This window comes from Eleutherodactylus coqui, chromosome 13 (genome assembly GCF_035609145.1).
Source record: "Eleutherodactylus coqui strain aEleCoq1 chromosome 13, aEleCoq1.hap1, whole genome shotgun sequence".
In the NCBI taxonomy this organism is placed as follows: domain Eukaryota; kingdom Metazoa; phylum Chordata; class Amphibia; order Anura; family Eleutherodactylidae; genus Eleutherodactylus; species Eleutherodactylus coqui.
Window position 1 is genome coordinate 35,063,133 of NC_089849.1, and position 17,447 is coordinate 35,080,579.

The window sequence follows — 17,447 nt, forward strand, 5'->3', positions numbered from 1 at the left end:
TTGTAAACTCTAATAAGATTTTAAAAAGACTTTCCCAAATTAGGAAACTATTGTAGCTACTTGCCAAGGTGGAAAATATTGTATTTACAGGTTGCAGGATTGACCAGACTAGATTGCTATGGGCTTTATTTGTTATTGAAGGGGTCATCTTCCCAGAAGGAGGGGGTTCCCAGCTCCGCACCCTACTCCATAAACCAGAATGAAGAGGGGCTGTAAGTCTCACAATGGAGCATAGGGTATATCCATGCATTACACAGACTGATGATTTAAAAACTGTGTAATGCCTTGCTTCTCCTATGATGGCGCTGAAGGGAAATTAATCATTTGTTGCATGTACCCATGCAGATTATAGCTGATCTCTGGACTCTCAACTCTCAACTGCAGGACACCCTGTAATCCGCTTGTGCTCCAGGGTACTGTATACTCTAATGAAGAGGGATTATTCAAAACAAAGGAGCAAACCTTTAAATTCTGGAGTGATCACTAAATAAATCTTTGACACACTGCGACATCTTGTGGTCGAATTGGGAATTGCAAGAACATGCAATATAAGCAATGCAAAAAAAAAAAGGGAAATAGCGATGAAAGATCTTTCCATTTCAGTTTACGTCTCTTTAACTTCATTTCATTTAAGTATTTAGTCATTAGGTTCTTAAAATAACTCAAAATTTCTTGATGCTAATTTCAATGTCCTTTTTTTTTCAAGGTACCACCTCTTTCACCTGCACCCCCAGTGAATCCTCAGCCAAGTGCCATATCTAATGGTAAGCATGTAAATCATTTGTACTACAGGACAACAAAAATGAAATATAGCTTGCATGATTTGAGTGTATCCAGATACATAGCATGATATATATAGGATATTTTCTGCTGCTAATGGTATACATACTCTGATTGGGTCACCGTTACTAGTGGGGTACCACAGGGGGCGGTACTGGGCTCCTTTCTTTTTAATACATGTATTAACGATTTTGTAGAAGGATTGCACAGTAAAATATCCATATTTACAGAGGATACAAAATTAGGTAAAGTAATTAACATGAGAGGACACAAGGCAGTTGTAAATGGATCTGGATAAATTGGGGGCAGAAAAGTGGTAAATGAGGTTTAACACTGATAAATGTAAAGTTCTGCACATGAGCAGAGGAAATAAATGTCACCATTACACACTAAATTGGAAACCACTGGGTAACACCGACATGGAATATGACTTGGGGATTTTAATTAACTGTAAGCTTAACTGGAGCATCCAGTGTCAGGCAGCTGCTGCCAAGGCAGACAGGATCATGGGCTGCATCAAAAGAGGTCTCAACAGAGGTCACATAGAATATGGTGTACAGTTTTGGGCAACGATACTCAAGAAGGACATATCAGAGCTTGAGCGAGTATAAAGGTGGGAAACAATTAATAAATGAAGTGGGTGGACTACAATTGCTTCACAATTACTCTATTTTTCCTGGTTGCTGCTGATGAGGACATGTGACTGCTGTAGGCAATCAGTATAGAAGCTGTGGCTAATGATTGGCTGCAGCAGTCACATGTCGTGGTCAGCAGTCATTGGAAAACCCCTTCCCGCTCCATGACGTACATTTACATCCTGGAGCGTCGGGGTAGGTATGCAGAGAAGTCGCGGGGTTTATTACAGCTGACACCCGCGGGCAATAGCAGCATTTAAAGCCCCCGAGCCCCCCGCGGTGAGATCGAGGGAGCCGTGCAGGTGTCATGGCTGCCAGGGGCCTTCTGAAAGGCGCCAGGCTGCCTTCAGAGACTGCCCATCAAGCCTTGCCCGTGGGGAGTGATCAAAGTATTGCATATTGTAGTCCCCCAGGGGGATTAAAAGTAAAGGAAAGGAAAGAGCAATAAAGTTTTTTTAATCGTAAAAAAAAAGTAATAAAACTTAAAATCAACCCCCTTTTGCCATATCTATAATTAAAACGGCTAAATAATAAAATAAAAATACATATTTGGTATTGCAGAAGTCCGATCTATCAAAGTAGCGCATTATTTACCCCGCACGGTGAACGTCGTCCGAAAAAAAATAAAACAAAGAACACCAAAAATGCAATAAAAAGCGATCAAAAAGTCGTATGTATTCCAAATTAGTACTAACGGAAACTACAGGACATTCCGTAAAAAATGAGCCCTCGCTGAACTACATTGACGGAAAAATAAACAAGTTATTGCGCACAAGATGACCGCAGAAAATAATTAAATGTCTGGAAAAAAAAAATAGTACAGTAAAAAAAAACTATACAAGTTTGGTATCGCAGTAATCATACTGACCCATAGGATAAAGTTATGTCGCTTTTGTGGCAGTTTGTGCGCCGTAGAAACAAGACGCGCTGAAAGATGACAGAATGTCGGGGTTTTTTTTCATTTTACTCCACTTTGAATTTTTTAAACATTTTTCAGTACATTATATGGTACATTAAATAGCACCATTGAAAAATACAACTCGTCCCGCAAAAAACAAGCCTTCAGACAGCGACGTCGATGGATAAATAAAGGAGTTATGATTTTTTGTAAAGGGGGGGGAGGAAAAAACTAAACAACTTGTTTCTAAAATGATTTTATACCATTGAACAGCATCTGATTTCTATTTGGTTCATTCACAGAAGTCCAGCCAAAAGTTGTAGGGAGATTTCAAGTAACGACTGCGAAAGACCCCGCTGAAGATGACCCACTGCGGAAGCTAAACAGCAGTCCTGAGATGTCTCAGACATCAGACAGCACCCCTGAGCAGTACGAGACCGCGTCCTCTGAGACAGACTTCAGCACAGATGAGGAGACTGAGGAGAATTTCTCAGAGTCTGAGAATCTTACTCCCAAAGTTCACATGGACACAATTGTATGGGACAAGCCTCTCAGTAGCTCAGACTCGGACACCTGCAGCGTGGATCCAGTGGACTGTTGTGATGACACGGAAGCCTTCACCCCAATGAGTATTGATGTAGCTATGGCAGATGTCTCCCCTTGTGTCCTCAACAATAATACTATAACTGAAGTTGGCTACTCACAGAACTCGATCAATGAAGGCCTCAACCAAAAGGGCAGTATTATGAATGGAGAAAATGCTGTGGACAGTAGTAAAGTAATAGCAGTATGCGATGGGAAGGATGTAGATACCAGATCTTCTAGCGGGGATGAGAACTTGGAGAAGACGCCTCAACAGATCTCCACAGTTCAGGTGTGGCTGCACTACACCAGAGGTATCTCCTATCCCAGCAGCGATGACACTGAGAGTGAAGATGAGGAGATATTTGAGGAGCTCCAGCAACTGAGACAGAAGTAAGTTCCATCAGCTGTTGTCCGAACTGCAGGCAGCATGTTATAGAGCAGGAGGAGCTGAGCAGATTGATATATAGTTTTATGGAGAAAGATTCAATAGAACTTGTATTCATTTAAATCTCCGCACATCCTGAGCCGAGCAGTCCAATGGGCTGTATTGACCTGCGGGTATATGCATATCGGTGTTCCTACCTTGAATGGGGATATGACTTCTGCCAAAGTTGCTTGTTTGTTTGCATGCACAATTCTAGCTGGACACTGCTGGTTATGATCATCAGGAACTCATGGGTGGCCAATGTGCTGTCCACTGTGGGTGGCATGACGTATTCCAAGTGTACACATGACACTATGGATCAAGGGTTGGGAAGGATATTGCTTCTCCTTAAGGAGACACCTTAAAGGATTGAGAAGACTTATAAGACCATCCATGCTCCTCTCGGAAATATGCAAAAAAATGGAACAAAACCTCTGCAGCACCACCTATTGGAAGGCAGCATTCCTGCAAGCCAATGTTAGATTCTTTCTACAAGTTTTATAACAATGAATCCCTTGTTGAATGAATGAATTATAAGGCTTGCTTAAAGAGTCTTGCTGGCCTGAGGACGTGGTAATGGCAAAATCCATAGAGGAGTTTAAGAGGGGACTAGACGTCTTTCTAGAGCGCTATGATATTACAGGATATAGACATTAGATGACCGTGGGTTGTTGATCTGGGTCTTACAGACAGGTAGGAACTATCAGAGGTTGATTCAGGGATTATTCTGACTGCCATTATGGAGTCGGGGTGGATTTTTTCCCACCGAAAGGGTTAATTGGCTTCTGCCTCCTGGTGTTTTTGCCTTCCTCTGGATCAACAAGGAGGTTGAAACGGTCTGAACTAGATGGACATTGTCTTCATTCAGCCTAACATACTATATGTTAGGTATTGTTCCAGTTTCCTTTTTTGCTCTGTGGATCAAGAAATGTTAAATGTCAGCATCGGAAATGGAATGTCCTATCTGTCTGGCGTCCACTTTCATGCATCATTTGAACTCTGTTGCCTTGCCATGACCATGCTGGCCAGTGTTCAACCTCACTCACAACTTATAACGCCACTTCATAATCAGTTTACATACTGCTATCCCATGACTTTTGGCACGTCATTGTAGTGTCGCATTGCTGTTATGCTGGGACTTGCAGTAGAAAAGCACAATAAATAGAGAATTATTCGGATCGGAAGTTTTTTATGGGTTTCGCTTGGTCAATGAGATCAGGAACTTTCCTTGGAGGTTTTGTCTTTTATAGTGATTCATTGTGCCCCTTATCAATATGCATATAAGAATCAGAGGCTGGCAGTGACCCATCCAGTTGTTGATCTGATAACGGGTCAGGAGAGGGAATTCTGATGTATTCTGCATTGTATTAGATTTTTTATACTACTTGGTAATTAAAATTGTATACATATAATTTGCATTAACTGGCTCTGATGTTCCATCCTTACATCTGTCCTTGTAGACACATGAATGAAGTGCAACTCTTACAAGCACTGCAGAAGAAGGAGATTGAGGAGCTGTATTATAAGATGGGCAAAGTGCCTCCGCCAGGGATTGTCTCTCCGGCCGCCATGCTCTCCAGCCGACAAAGGCGACTGTCTAAGGGCAGCTTCAACCCATCCAGAAGAAACAGTCTGCAGAGACTAGAAATTCTGCCAGCAACTGGTACTTAGCACTTTCTTTATTAATTGCACATTTGTACATTTTTTATTTTCATTTATGCAGTTTTTACAGTTTGTGATCAGTTAACTAATGCACATTATATCACATATCCCATCAACAGGAATTAGGAAGAATTCACTTGGAGGAAGCAGTACGGGGTCACAGGATCAGCGTCCAAGCAAAGGGGTCATATTTACAGGGGATGTAACAAGAATGGTGAGTCAACGATGTACTGACATACGGAAGTGTCATGGTGTAAGAATTGAAGATCATGTATGTTGGGGCAGCATAAATGGTGGATGGCTTCGGTAAAAAAAGAGCCTTTATTGTTCCATTGATAGACATATAGACAACGCTTCGACCAGTATCGGTCTTTATCAAGCCGCTATCACTTGAAATCGAGTAGTAGCTCCATGCTCGGGAGCTACTGCTCGGTTTCAAGTGATAGCAGTTTGATAAAGACTAGAGTTGAGCGAACATACTCTGGCGAGCTTGATGCTCGTTCGAGTATTAGCGTACTCGATGGTGCTTGTTACTCGAACGAGCATCAAATCGCGTTTGACCTCGCCCCAGCTTTTGGCTCCTCCCTGCTGTGACGTGCCTGTTTTGGCCCCACTGCGACGCAGCGTGCGTCATTTGAAAATTTTTGGTCTGGCAAGGAGGGGAAGGGAGAGGGGGACAGAGGGAGAGACGGACGAACCAAGAAAGAAAAAAAAAAAAAAGCTCGGCACCCGGCGTTCCACATACAAAAATGCTCGAGTCTCCCATTGTAGTCAATGGGGTTCGTTACTCGAGTATAGCTCTCAAATTTTATGAAAAGCTCGACACGAATAACGCGGAGCCGAGCATTTGGGTGCTCGCTCATCTCTAATAAAGACCGATACTGGTCGAAACGTTGTCTATATGTCTATCAATGGAACAATAAAGGCTCTTCTTTAACCGAAGCCATCTGCACCATTTATGCTGCCCCAACATACATTATCTTGAATGACTATTTGGGTTGACGGTCCACTACCTGGTGTTGGCTGTGCATTGACTTGTGTTTTGGAACGATCCCCTCCCTTCCCTTTTGTGTACATTGGGACAGAGCGAGTGCTGCTGGATCTACTACACTTCATGGTGTAAGAATTGAGAGAACATATCTACATCATCTCGTTGTTGGGTGGTGCAACAAAGATCAGTCACAGTAGCCTTGTTATATGTTATAGATACATATGAGACGCCTAATGTAACACCATTGTGAAGAGTGTAGCATTAGGCTCTGCTGCCCAGCCCCAGCCCCAGATCCACATCTTCTCCCATCCTAGGACACATTTTCACTGGCTGCAAGGATGCTAGCTATTTTGTGGCATTCCCGTGCAATTTAACCCTTTAAGGACCAGACACTTTTTACAGATTTTACCTGCTCTATTTTTTCCTTTGGCTATCAAAATTATTTTTGCTGTGCTTTTTTTTTTCCTGTGACATATAGGGTTATATTTGTAATATCTTTTTCACTAACTTTTTTCTTTGTTTTATTAGGAGTAAAAAGCTAAAAAGAAAAAATTCTTTTTTTTTTCACTTTTATAGTTCTTTTTTTTAATTAGTATATTCACACTAAAATAAAGTACGGGAACGGGTTCCTCATTTTGTTTCGGATGTTTTGATATACGATATGTATGGTTTTGGATTACAGGGCGCATACGGCGACAGTTTTGGTTGGTGTCGGCTTTGGGTTATTTTTTTTTTTATGTATATGTTTTTATTAAACTTTTTATAATAATTTTTTTTTAACTATCTGTGTCCCCCATGACGTCAGGTAAGACCTTTGGGGAACATTCACATGTTTTTGTTTTTTTTCTATTAACACACTTTTCCACTGTAGCTGGGGCAGCCATAGGAGCCCCAGTTACAAGGGAAAACATCCTCTTGTAGTGACAATAGCTGATCAGAGTCTGCAAGGACCCTGCAGCTCTGCTGTGCCAGGAAGAAGCTGGCGGTCACGTGACCGCCAGCTCGCCTAATGGAAGATACACGTCCACTTCTTAGTACATAGCCCTCATTGAACGCTATGTGCCAGGAAAAGGAGAAGGCAGAGGGTTAAAAAACGCTTCTCCCTTCTCCTCCGGATTATCGGCTGTGACCAACAGCTGACAACCCGACCTACTCCTTCTTGATTGCAGAAGCAGAGGCTTTAATCCTGCACTGTATTTTGACTATCAGCCTGGATTAAAGCCCAGGTCCGTAAGGGGTTAAGATGTGGACAATAGAAAATTCACAGCGAATCTGCAGAAAATCATTTGCCGCAGTTTCTGCTGTGTTTCTCTGTGTGGAAATGTTAAAGATTTGAAAAGCGTGAAAGCGGTACTGAAAATCCACAGCATAAATGGACATAATGTGGATTTACAATCCACACTGCAGGTCAAATTTAATGCCACAGACATTTTTTATAGTGTATGAATGACACTTCTTGAAATCTCATCCACATTGCTTCTACTGTTAAATACCACGGATTTTCTGCAGTCAATTCTATTGAAAGTCGGCAGCCTTTTTTCTATACTAGCTGATATACCCAGTCTCGCCCAAGTTAATTTCATACAGGTGTTTGTGTTGTTTGCACAGAAAATTTTATGAAGTCAAGGCTACTTTAGAGTAACAGAGGAATAAAATATGTATATACATAGAAGATCGTTAGATTCACCTCAGGCTGCTTGTACCGATGTCCCTCTGCAGAATGTGCCACCCCTCCCACTCTCCTCATTTAGGACTTAAAGAATGCTCGCGCCAAAGTTCATGCTTGTACGAAACCAAGCCATTACCTTGCATAAGGGTGCACTTACTTTTGCACTTAGCATTCAATAATTGAGTTGTGACCTCTTCACTTTTCCTATTTAGGACCTAAAGAATGATCACCCCAAATTTCATGTTTGTACGTCATCGGGAAGTAAGAGAATTAGTGGAGAGGCAGTCAGTCAGTGAGGGCTTTCACCATATATAAATATTCTATACTAGATGTAAACACGCCATTGTACTTCAGAACACTTTGGCTGGTTTTACATGGATAACAAACTTGCGCAATCTTGATGCGACAGTGCGAGAAACCACATGTATGTGAAGTCCATGCTTTCCAATGGGTTCCTTCATATTTGCAATGTTTTCTTGGATGCTATCTTACGAGGAAAAAAAAATTACGGCATGCTCTATCTTGCCCCGATTTGCGATGTTTTGTAGCCCATGTTTCCCTATGGAGCCTTCGTCTTTGTTGCATCGCACTTTAACATTAAAAAGTCCTATTCTCTTTCTCGCAAAAACATCACAGTAAAATCGCACATAAATTGCGGGCATGCATATGCGATATCACTGCGATTTTCTCATGGCAATATCACGGTCACCCATGTGAAAGAGGCTTTATAGTGTAGCGTAGGTAACCGCACACTGACATTTGGAAATCCAAATAAATACTGTGCGACTGCCAATGATGTCCAAAATAAGTGTGTGCCCGTCACAGATCCCCCTATTCCCCCAGTTGCCAACTATATATTTTAAAAAAATTTTTTTTTAGCTTTTACCCCAAATAAAACAAAACAAAAAAAATGTAAAAAAAAGTCCGATTTTTTTTTTCTTCTTTAAATAGCCATGTATGTCACAAAAACAAAAAACGCAACAAAAATAATTTTGGTAGCTGAAGAAAAAAAATAGGCCAGTAAAACTACCACATGGGTAAAATCCCTAACACGTAATTAGTCCATTAGGACCAAAACACCCTGGTCCTTATGGGGTTAAAGTACAAACGGTCCCGTAAAGTTCAGTATTGTACCAGTGAAAAGAGATAAGAGAATACACAACGGTGGGCAAAACAGAAATTGTATCCCCAGATTATTAGATATTTCTACTGATTTTATCGTCTTTACTACAGGAGGGTTTTGCCTGGCTGCTGTATACATTATTACTACTGCTGCTGCTGTTTTCCTCTGATTCACGTAGTTATAGGAACGATTTTAATGCTAAAGTCTTAAGATATTAAGTCCATTTCCATCCGTTTCAGGTAACTACTGGAGGAATTCACAGTGACACGTGTGATCAGGAAGACAAAGGAAAAGTAAAGGTAATCCTAGACTAAAATGCAAACTTTCAAATGCAAAGTTTGATGATGAAATGATATATAAAAGCGAAATCCAACTAAAATCCCATTCTGACAGGGCACAGTGACATATTATATTAGAGGATGTAAGTAATGACTCCTTTTCCAAAATTGAAGTGCTCTTTACAAAAGCCCTTTTGGGCAAACAGTATCATTAATTGCAACTTTCGAACAATTCCCAATCTGATTTTACCATGATTGGTACATGAGAAAGTCACAATGTAGCCACTATTATTATATAAAACCGCTGTTATTTAAAATTGTTACATGGTTGTAGGTCCTATTCTGGAAGGTTATACCGTTGCAGAAATAACATACTATAAAATGCCACCTGGAATGTGGGAGAAGTTTCACAGGAGCAGCTCTCCTCCGGCTTCTTGCCCATAACAGCTAGACTAGAGGGATCAGCCCTATTCTCATTTGTACAAGGAAAGACTAGAAGCAATGGGATGAAACTGAAAGGCAGGAGACACAGATTAGATATTAGACAGTGAGGGTGATCAATGAGTGGAACAGGTTGCCACGGGAGGTGGCGAGTTCTCCTTCAATGGAAGTCTTCAAACGAAGGCTGGATAAAGGTCTGGGATGATTTAGTGAATCCTGCACTGAGCAGGGGGTTGGACCCGATGACCCTGGAGGTCCCTTCCAACTTCACCATTCTAAGATTCTGCACTAAAGACCCCATAGTGACAACAGAATGTCAGAAATCTTAGTTTTTCATTCTTAAAAAAATGTACAAACATTTAGCATTGGGATAAGTATTCAGACCCTTTGGTATGACACTTGAAATTTAGTTCTGGGGGCCTCCCATTTCCCCTGATCATCTTTTGAGACGTTGCTACATCGTGATTGGAGTCACTTGTGGTAAAGTCAGATGATCGGATACCAATTTAAAAGACAATGGCTTCAAGAAGACTGATTTGCTGTAGAAACATGTGGCCCTAGTTGTTGGAATAAGTTTACTGTTGGAGCCTTCATGGACGAGTCAATTCCTATCAGCACCGCCGTTTCCTCCGTTTCTTCCCTGCTCTATTGGGTTGATATGTCGATGAGCCTACTTTTACTTACTTTGTGTTTTTCTATTCCACAGTAAAGTCTTCAAATCACCGAAACACTTGAAGATGCAAAGATAAAAACAGACTACCTCAGCAGACATTTGTTGCCGTCTTCTGCTAAACGACGGCCTCCGTGGTTGAGACTTTGTCCGGCAAGACGTATTCATCGCTTCGGAGGAACGTCTGAATGTGCTGAGAACTAATTGTGCATTATTGCAGATGAAAGGATCTGCTTGTTGCCTCGATGAAAGACACCCAACAGATGGGTGTCATGGACCATGGCTGCCTCAGTGACTGCTTGTTGGGATTTTCTATCTGAGAATGAATGTCTCATCTCATTGTTCTCTGCTCATGTTTCCAAAAGGACACAGCGAGGGCCCTCACAAAAGTCATTGCTTGGAATGTGAGGACCTACTGGAAACGACGCTTGGACATGTTGTTGGTTTTGGTTAGATGTTCTCCATTCTTTGGATGCGAGTTCCATGACCACGCACTTTGGACTTCTTCAGAGGTGAAATCTGGAAAGTCACCCGCCAACACTTTTTTGCCATTTTGTTTTTTTTTTTAAGCTTGAAGCCACAAATAACAGTGAATGTGCATTATCTTTAAACCTATAGCAATACAATATGAGATTTAGATATCAATGAATGTGTAAAAAATGTGAATGAGACTTGTAGATAAGACACTTCGAATGTGAATAAGAAGAGTTGTATTATACTGTGGTCCTCAAAACTGCCAGGATCTAAAGATTGTAGAAAGACCGCAAAGTGCTTCAGACTCCATTTTTCATTTGTCCTTGAGGAACCATATATGTCACTTTTAAGACTGAAACATAACAAAATGTGGCAAAAGTTCTTGAACATATGTTGCTTGAGTTGTGTTTAACTATGAGAGGGCTGAACTGTATGTATAATATAATGTGAAATGAGATTGGGTAACTATCTGCTGAGATATAGATTATATATAATTTTATATAGTATATATATAGTAAATAAAGTTTCTTTAATCGGACATCCAATAAGCCCAAAAGTCTGATAATGTAGTCAGTTTTTTTTTACGACTGAACTGTGATAATCAATTAGAAAAGGGCTTATGGATGTTAGTTAACAGTAAAGTTAACTGGAGCAACCAGTGTCAGGCAGCTGCTGCCAAGGCAAATAGGATCATGGGGTGCATCAAAAGAAGTCTAGGGGTGCATGATGAGAACATTGTTCTTCCTCTTTACAAGTCACTGGTCAGACCACACATGGAATATTGTGGACAGTTTTGGGCACCGGTACTCAAGAAGGATATAGCAGAGCTTGAGCGGGTAAAGGTGGGCAAATAAAGTAATAAATGGAATGGGCGGACTACAATAGCCAGAGGTGATCAAAATTGGGGTTATTTAGTTCAGAAAAAAGACGGTTGAGGGGCGACCTAATGACTGTATGAATATATCAAGGGACAATACAGAGATCTGTACCATCATGCATTAGGCCTCCTTCACATGGGCGACACGGCATCGCCATGAGAAAGTCGCAGCGATATCGCATCACTGCTCCGTGCGATATCGCTGCGTCTTCTCACGGCAATACAGCGAGTTTGTAGCACCACATGCGAGAATTTTCCGGGGAGGCTTGAAATATAAGCCCTTCCCTGAAAATAAGCCATAGCTGAAGAAGAAAAAAAATACGCATACATCACATCTCCGGCGCTGTCAGCCCGGCCGCATCGTCTCCCCGGGTCCGGGCACTGATCATCATCTTCTCTTCTAGCTGGGGATTTAAAAATCCCCGGCTCCTGGAAGCGCTGGTTGTGATTGGCTAAGCGTCAGCCAGTCACAGTCAGAACTCAATGAGTGGCTGTGATTGAACCAATCACAGTCATTAATCGAGCTGACAGCACGGGAGAGGTGATGTATGTGTATTTTTTTTCAGCAATTAGGGCTTAGATTTTAGCTTTGACACTAGCATTTGCTACTGTCAAAGTGCATCGCATGAAAACTATGTTTTCGTGCAACGCGATGCAACAGAGAGGAAGGCTCCATAGGGAAACATGGGCTGCAAAACCTTGCGAATCACGGGCATATCGTCGGACCAGTGAGGTTTTTGTGTCGTTTTGTAGCATGCTACAAAACATCACATGTGAAGGAACCCATAGGAAAGCATTGGCTTCGTACACATGCGATTTGTAGCAACGCTACAAAATCTCGACTTTGTCACCCGTGAGAAGAAGACCTTATACCCAGGACTAGGACTATATCAAGGGGGTGCCCTTCACATATAGAGCAAAGAAGGTTTCTACACCAACACAGTAGAGGGTTCTTTACGATTAAAGCAGTGAGACTATGAAACTCTCTGCCAGAGGACGTGGTGATGGAAAACTCACTGAAAGAGAATAAGAGGGGTCTGGACGGGTTTCTTGAGTGTTACAATATTACATGTTATAGTCACTAATTACTTCAGAAGGGTCGGTGATCTGTGGATTGTTCTGATCCAGAGATCGGATTGATTCTGTCCCAGAGATCAGGAAAATTTGCCTTCTACCTCTTGGGTTTTTTTCGTCTTCCTCTGGATACACATTGCAGGATAAGAGAGGATTTTTTTAGTCACCGTAAAATCCCTTTCTCGTCTCGTCAATGGGGGACACAGAAAAGACCATGGCAGTAGCTATATCCCATGGTCTTTGCTGTGTCCCCCAATGACACGAGCGAGAAATGGATGGAAGTGTGTCTTTGTTCAGCCTTCCAAACTGTTACTAGGTAATTAGGAAATCTCTCTTTAGAAAAACAAAGTCCTAGTAACAGATTTAAGGTGGATTCACATGGAGCGTGAAAATCCGCCACAAAATCTGCATGCTTGATATGCAGATTTTGATGTGGAATTTCTGTAGAATACGGCCTTTGCAGAATCCACAACATTTCTGCTCCTTAAACACATGAGAATCCTTAAGGAAGACGTGCAGATTTTGCAATGGTTGTGTTTGTTGCACATTTCCATGCCCCATGTACATCCACCTTTAGGGTGGACATTTTGTTTTCAGACTTTTATATAACCACCAAATGAATGGAATCCTTCTGTATAATGCCATAAAATGCAACATGATAATTGGTTTCCATGGATGTGGGACACATCGGCCATACAACATAATACAAATCACATTAATATTGCTATCTTACAAAATTAATGTAGCTAATGGCAATATAAAGTATTTTTCGGGGTGGGCTGAAATAATGGAGATGAGCAATAACCATCACTCATTACATAAGCTACTATACTAAGAGTAAAGGAACTCTGTTCACAAATCCCTTCTCTAATGTCATTAAATGTGTGTTTTTCCAAAGCTGATGGATAATGTAACCATGAGATAGATTAAGCTGTTATTATACATGAGATTAACATAGATTTTATCATAGAGTAATATACATTGATATAGGAACGATTCAAAAGTATGGAAGATGCCCTATATAAGGTACAATGACCTCATCCTCAAAGATTCGGGGGCCGGCGGGGGTGAGCGATGGGTTGCGCGAGTGAGCAGGGTGGAGCGAGAGATCTCCTCCCCGGCCACCCCCCGCCGGCACCCGAATCTTTGCGGACGAGCAGGCTGATATTCGAAAAGGACGATACTCGCTCGAGTATTTGTCCTTAACGAGTATGCTCGCTCATCTCTAATCATAGCCCTCCGTGTTCTATAAAGTTTCCTACATAAATATTCTGGGTAGCCCTGATTTTTTGAATCACCCTGTAGACTAGTAGCATGGAGAAACAGATGCAGACTTAGTTGGAATACGCTACTATAATACCTAAAGGGTACCAATGATATAAATGGCCACTGGATGGACCTTGTTTATGCCCCTTAGTCAAGGGCCTTCTTGATATTTAAAGCTCTAGCTAAGAACATGTCTAGCTATATGGGTAATATACTGGTATGTGTACATGCACCTTTCCTTCATACTCAAGTGTTACATTTAGCTTACTCAGCGTTTTTGCATTCTATATTCATGCAAACATACTGCACATGAACTGAATCAGAAATTGAAAGAATGTTTAACGAGGTAACATATGAGAAAGTCTTGGTACCAGTATATAGGGAACAAATGTGTGGACTGTAACAGATGGACTTTAGTAACAATAATTATTTCAGTTTAGAGCCTTAAATGGGTTTCCCATTACTTGGATATTGATGACCTATCCTTAGAATAGGTCATCAATATCAAGATGATGAGGGTTCAGCACCCCTGCCAATCGGGCTGTTTGAAGAGGCTGTATGGGTGAGCGCTGTGGCCTCTTTATATAGTAAGCTCAGCGCAGTACATTTCATAGCAGTGGTGCAGCTCAATCCCATTCACTTGAATGTGGCGGTGCTGCACAAAAGCCATGTGACCAATAAGCATGTTAATAAAAGGCACGTCATGTGCTGACCTCACAAGGTAAGCAAGCAGTTGTGTCAAATGCAACGTACAGCGGGCTAGGTAATAACATCCGTGTAACTGGCTGCCCGCATCAGATCACATCATGACCAGTCGTCCGTGTGAAACTTCAACGGTCAAGAAAAAGGTGTGTGTATGTGGTGGAAACACACAAGGTCCGAATGTAAGATGGTGGTAGACCAATTTTACTGACTGCTATGCTGACATTTAGGCCTTGTGTGTTTGTGCCACGTATACACTCCATTTTTCCTGAACATTTGGAGTTTCAATAAGCAGGACATACCCAAAACCAAGTCAAAGCCAACCTGTCACATCCTATAAGCACCATAAACTAAGTTGTGGTGCTCATAAGAGGTCTTGAGGAGTTGGGAGGTTTCCTTTTTATACTTATCCGACTCCCCATTCTGTCACCCTTGGAAGTCAGTGCTTGGTCTGAGTGTGACGCTTTTCTTCTGTTCTCTATGGGAGTGTGCACACACTGACAGACCAAGCGTGAACTTCCAAGGGTGACAGCGAGGGAATGGGAAGCCAGGTAAGTATAAAAAGTACAGCTCCACATTCTACGTTGCCTGTCCTATGAGACTCATAACTTAGTTGATGGTGCTTTCATAACTTAGTTGATGGTGCTTTTAGGATGTGACAGGTTCCCTTTAAGTAAATACACTCTTTGTCAATAAATTGGCATGTAGTAACATCTCAGACAAGATATGCAAGAGTTGTGGAGTGATCAGATGAACGGTCTTGCCACCTGAGGCCCTAAAAGTGGTTCCCCCTTGGCCTATAAAAAGGCTCTTAGGGGCTATTTGCATGTGGTGACCTCTTTTTTTCTGCTTGTGTAGAGCTTGTTGACTAATAGACGCCTCTACGACGCAGAGAAGAGATTTTGCCCCGTTAATAAGAGTTTGAGAGGGGCGCATTATTGGGGTGTGAGAAGCTGGATGGTTGTATCAACAAATTGCTCACTACCTAGGCCATTCTGACTGGATTGTTAAGTGGTGTTGGGACCAGTGGATGGATGAGGGCACATACCCCAGGCAACCAGGCTCAGGCTGTCCTTGACAGACCATCAGTAGAGAAAATCGTCTGATCATCCAACAAGCACGAGCTCCAACCGTTTTGTTTTCCGCCATCCATAGACATGTGGCACCATCATTACAGGACCCCTATAGTGGTACGAGGGACAATGACAGCTCAGTGATATGTTCAGGACATCCTACAGCCACGTGTGTTCCTCTCATGGCGGCTTCCAAGAGGCATTTTCCAGCAGGATAATGCTCGGTCGCACACAGCAAGGGGATCACAGGAATGTCTCCACAAGATTGTCACATGTCCATGGCTGCCAGGTTGTCAGATTTATCACCAGTAGAACATGTATAAGACCATTTGGAGCGGCAATATCGACAGCCTATGGGTTTGCACAATCTAGTGGTTCAGTTACAGCAAATGTAGACCGATATACTGCAGGATACCATACAGAATAATAATATAATATAATAATCTTTATTTGTATAGTGCCAACATATTCCGCAGCGCTTACATAGACAGGGGGGAATACAGAAAGACAAAATACAAACATTACAGAACCACGGTTACATATAGTAATCAGTTGATGGAAACAATAGGGATGAGGGTCCTGCTCCAACGAGCTTACATACTACAAGTAATGGGGTGATACAGAAGGTAAAGGGGCTGGAGATGTGCATGGTATGGCGAGGTGGAGAGTGAGCGATGCTATACACATAGACAATGGTCAGACATTTAGCCGTGTGACGGCAGAAACGGTGTGACTGCAGGAGCGGTTTATGATGGCTAGCAGGGATTGCAGTCAGTAGGTCAGGGAGCATGTTATCAGGCGGAGTACAGAGAGGTTTGTTTAGGGAATGCGGTATGCCTCCCTGAAGAGGTGCGTTTTTAGAGCACGCCTGAAGTTCTGCGAGTCCTGGATTGCTCGGGTAGCCTTTGGTAGTGCGTTCCAGAGGACCGGTGCTGCTCTGGAGAAGTCTTGGAGGCGGGAATGAGAAGTTCGAATTAAAGGGGCACTCAGTCTGGTTTCATTAGCAGAGCGGAGAGCCCGGGCTGGTTGATGGATTGAGATGAGGGAGGCGATATAGGGGGGCGCTGCACTGTGGAGGGCTTTGTGGATGAAGGTAGCGAGTTTGAATTGAATTCTGTATTTAACGGGCAGCCAGTGCAGTGACCGGCACAGGACAGAGGCGTCCGAGTAGCGGCTGGACAGGAAGATGAGCCTGGCTGCCGCATTCAGGATGGACTGGAGAGGGTAGAGTCTGGTGCAGGGGAGGCCGATCAGCAACGAGTTGCAATAATCGAGCCGGGATTGGATGAGGGCGACAATAAGCGTTTTTAACGTCTCCACAGTGAGAAAAGAGCGGATTCTTGCGATGTTCTTGAGGTCCAGCTGACATGTTCGGGCAAGAGATTGGATGTAGGGGGCAAAAGAGAGATCAGAGTCAAATATGACCCCAAGGCAGCGGGCGTGTTGTCTAGGAGTTATGGTGGCGCCACACACTGAGATGGAGATGTCAGGATGAGGTCGGTTAGTGGAGGGTGGAAATACCAGTAAGTCAGTTTTAGAGAGGTTTAGTTTTAGGTAGAGAGAGGACATGGTGTTAGAGACAGCGGACAGACAGTTAGCGATGTTTTGGAGGAAGGGTGCAGAGATGTCACGGGCAGAGGTGTATAGCTGGGTGTCATCAGCGTACAGGTGGTATTTGAGGCCAAAACTCCTGATGGTTTGTCCAATAGGGGCTGTGTAGATAGAGAAGAGAAGGGGGCCAAGGACCGAGCCCTGGGGGACCCCAACAGCAAGGGGAAGAGGAGGGGAGGTAGAGCCAGCAAAGGAGACACTGAAAGAGCGGTCA

The 17,447-nt window shown here is 42.6% G+C and overlaps 1 protein-coding gene across 1 annotated transcript in view; it reads left to right on the forward strand.

The window, feature by feature from the left end:
• Positions 1 to 11,175, forward strand: part of WNK4 (WNK lysine deficient protein kinase 4) — a 154,876-nt gene extending 143,701 nt beyond the window's left edge. Inside the window, exons 16-21 of the mRNA XM_066586966.1 lie at positions 707 to 764; positions 2,616 to 3,288; positions 4,783 to 4,985; positions 5,104 to 5,198; positions 9,007 to 9,066; positions 10,193 to 11,175. Of these exons, the coding sequence (XP_066443063.1) occupies positions 707 to 764; positions 2,616 to 3,288; positions 4,783 to 4,985; positions 5,104 to 5,198; positions 9,007 to 9,066; positions 10,193 to 10,195 (1,092 nt within the window). The 3' untranslated portion in view covers positions 10,196 to 11,175. The remainder of the gene's footprint in view (positions 1 to 706; positions 765 to 2,615; positions 3,289 to 4,782; positions 4,986 to 5,103; positions 5,199 to 9,006; positions 9,067 to 10,192) is intronic.
• The last annotated feature ends 6,272 nt before the right edge of the window (positions 11,176 to 17,447 follow it).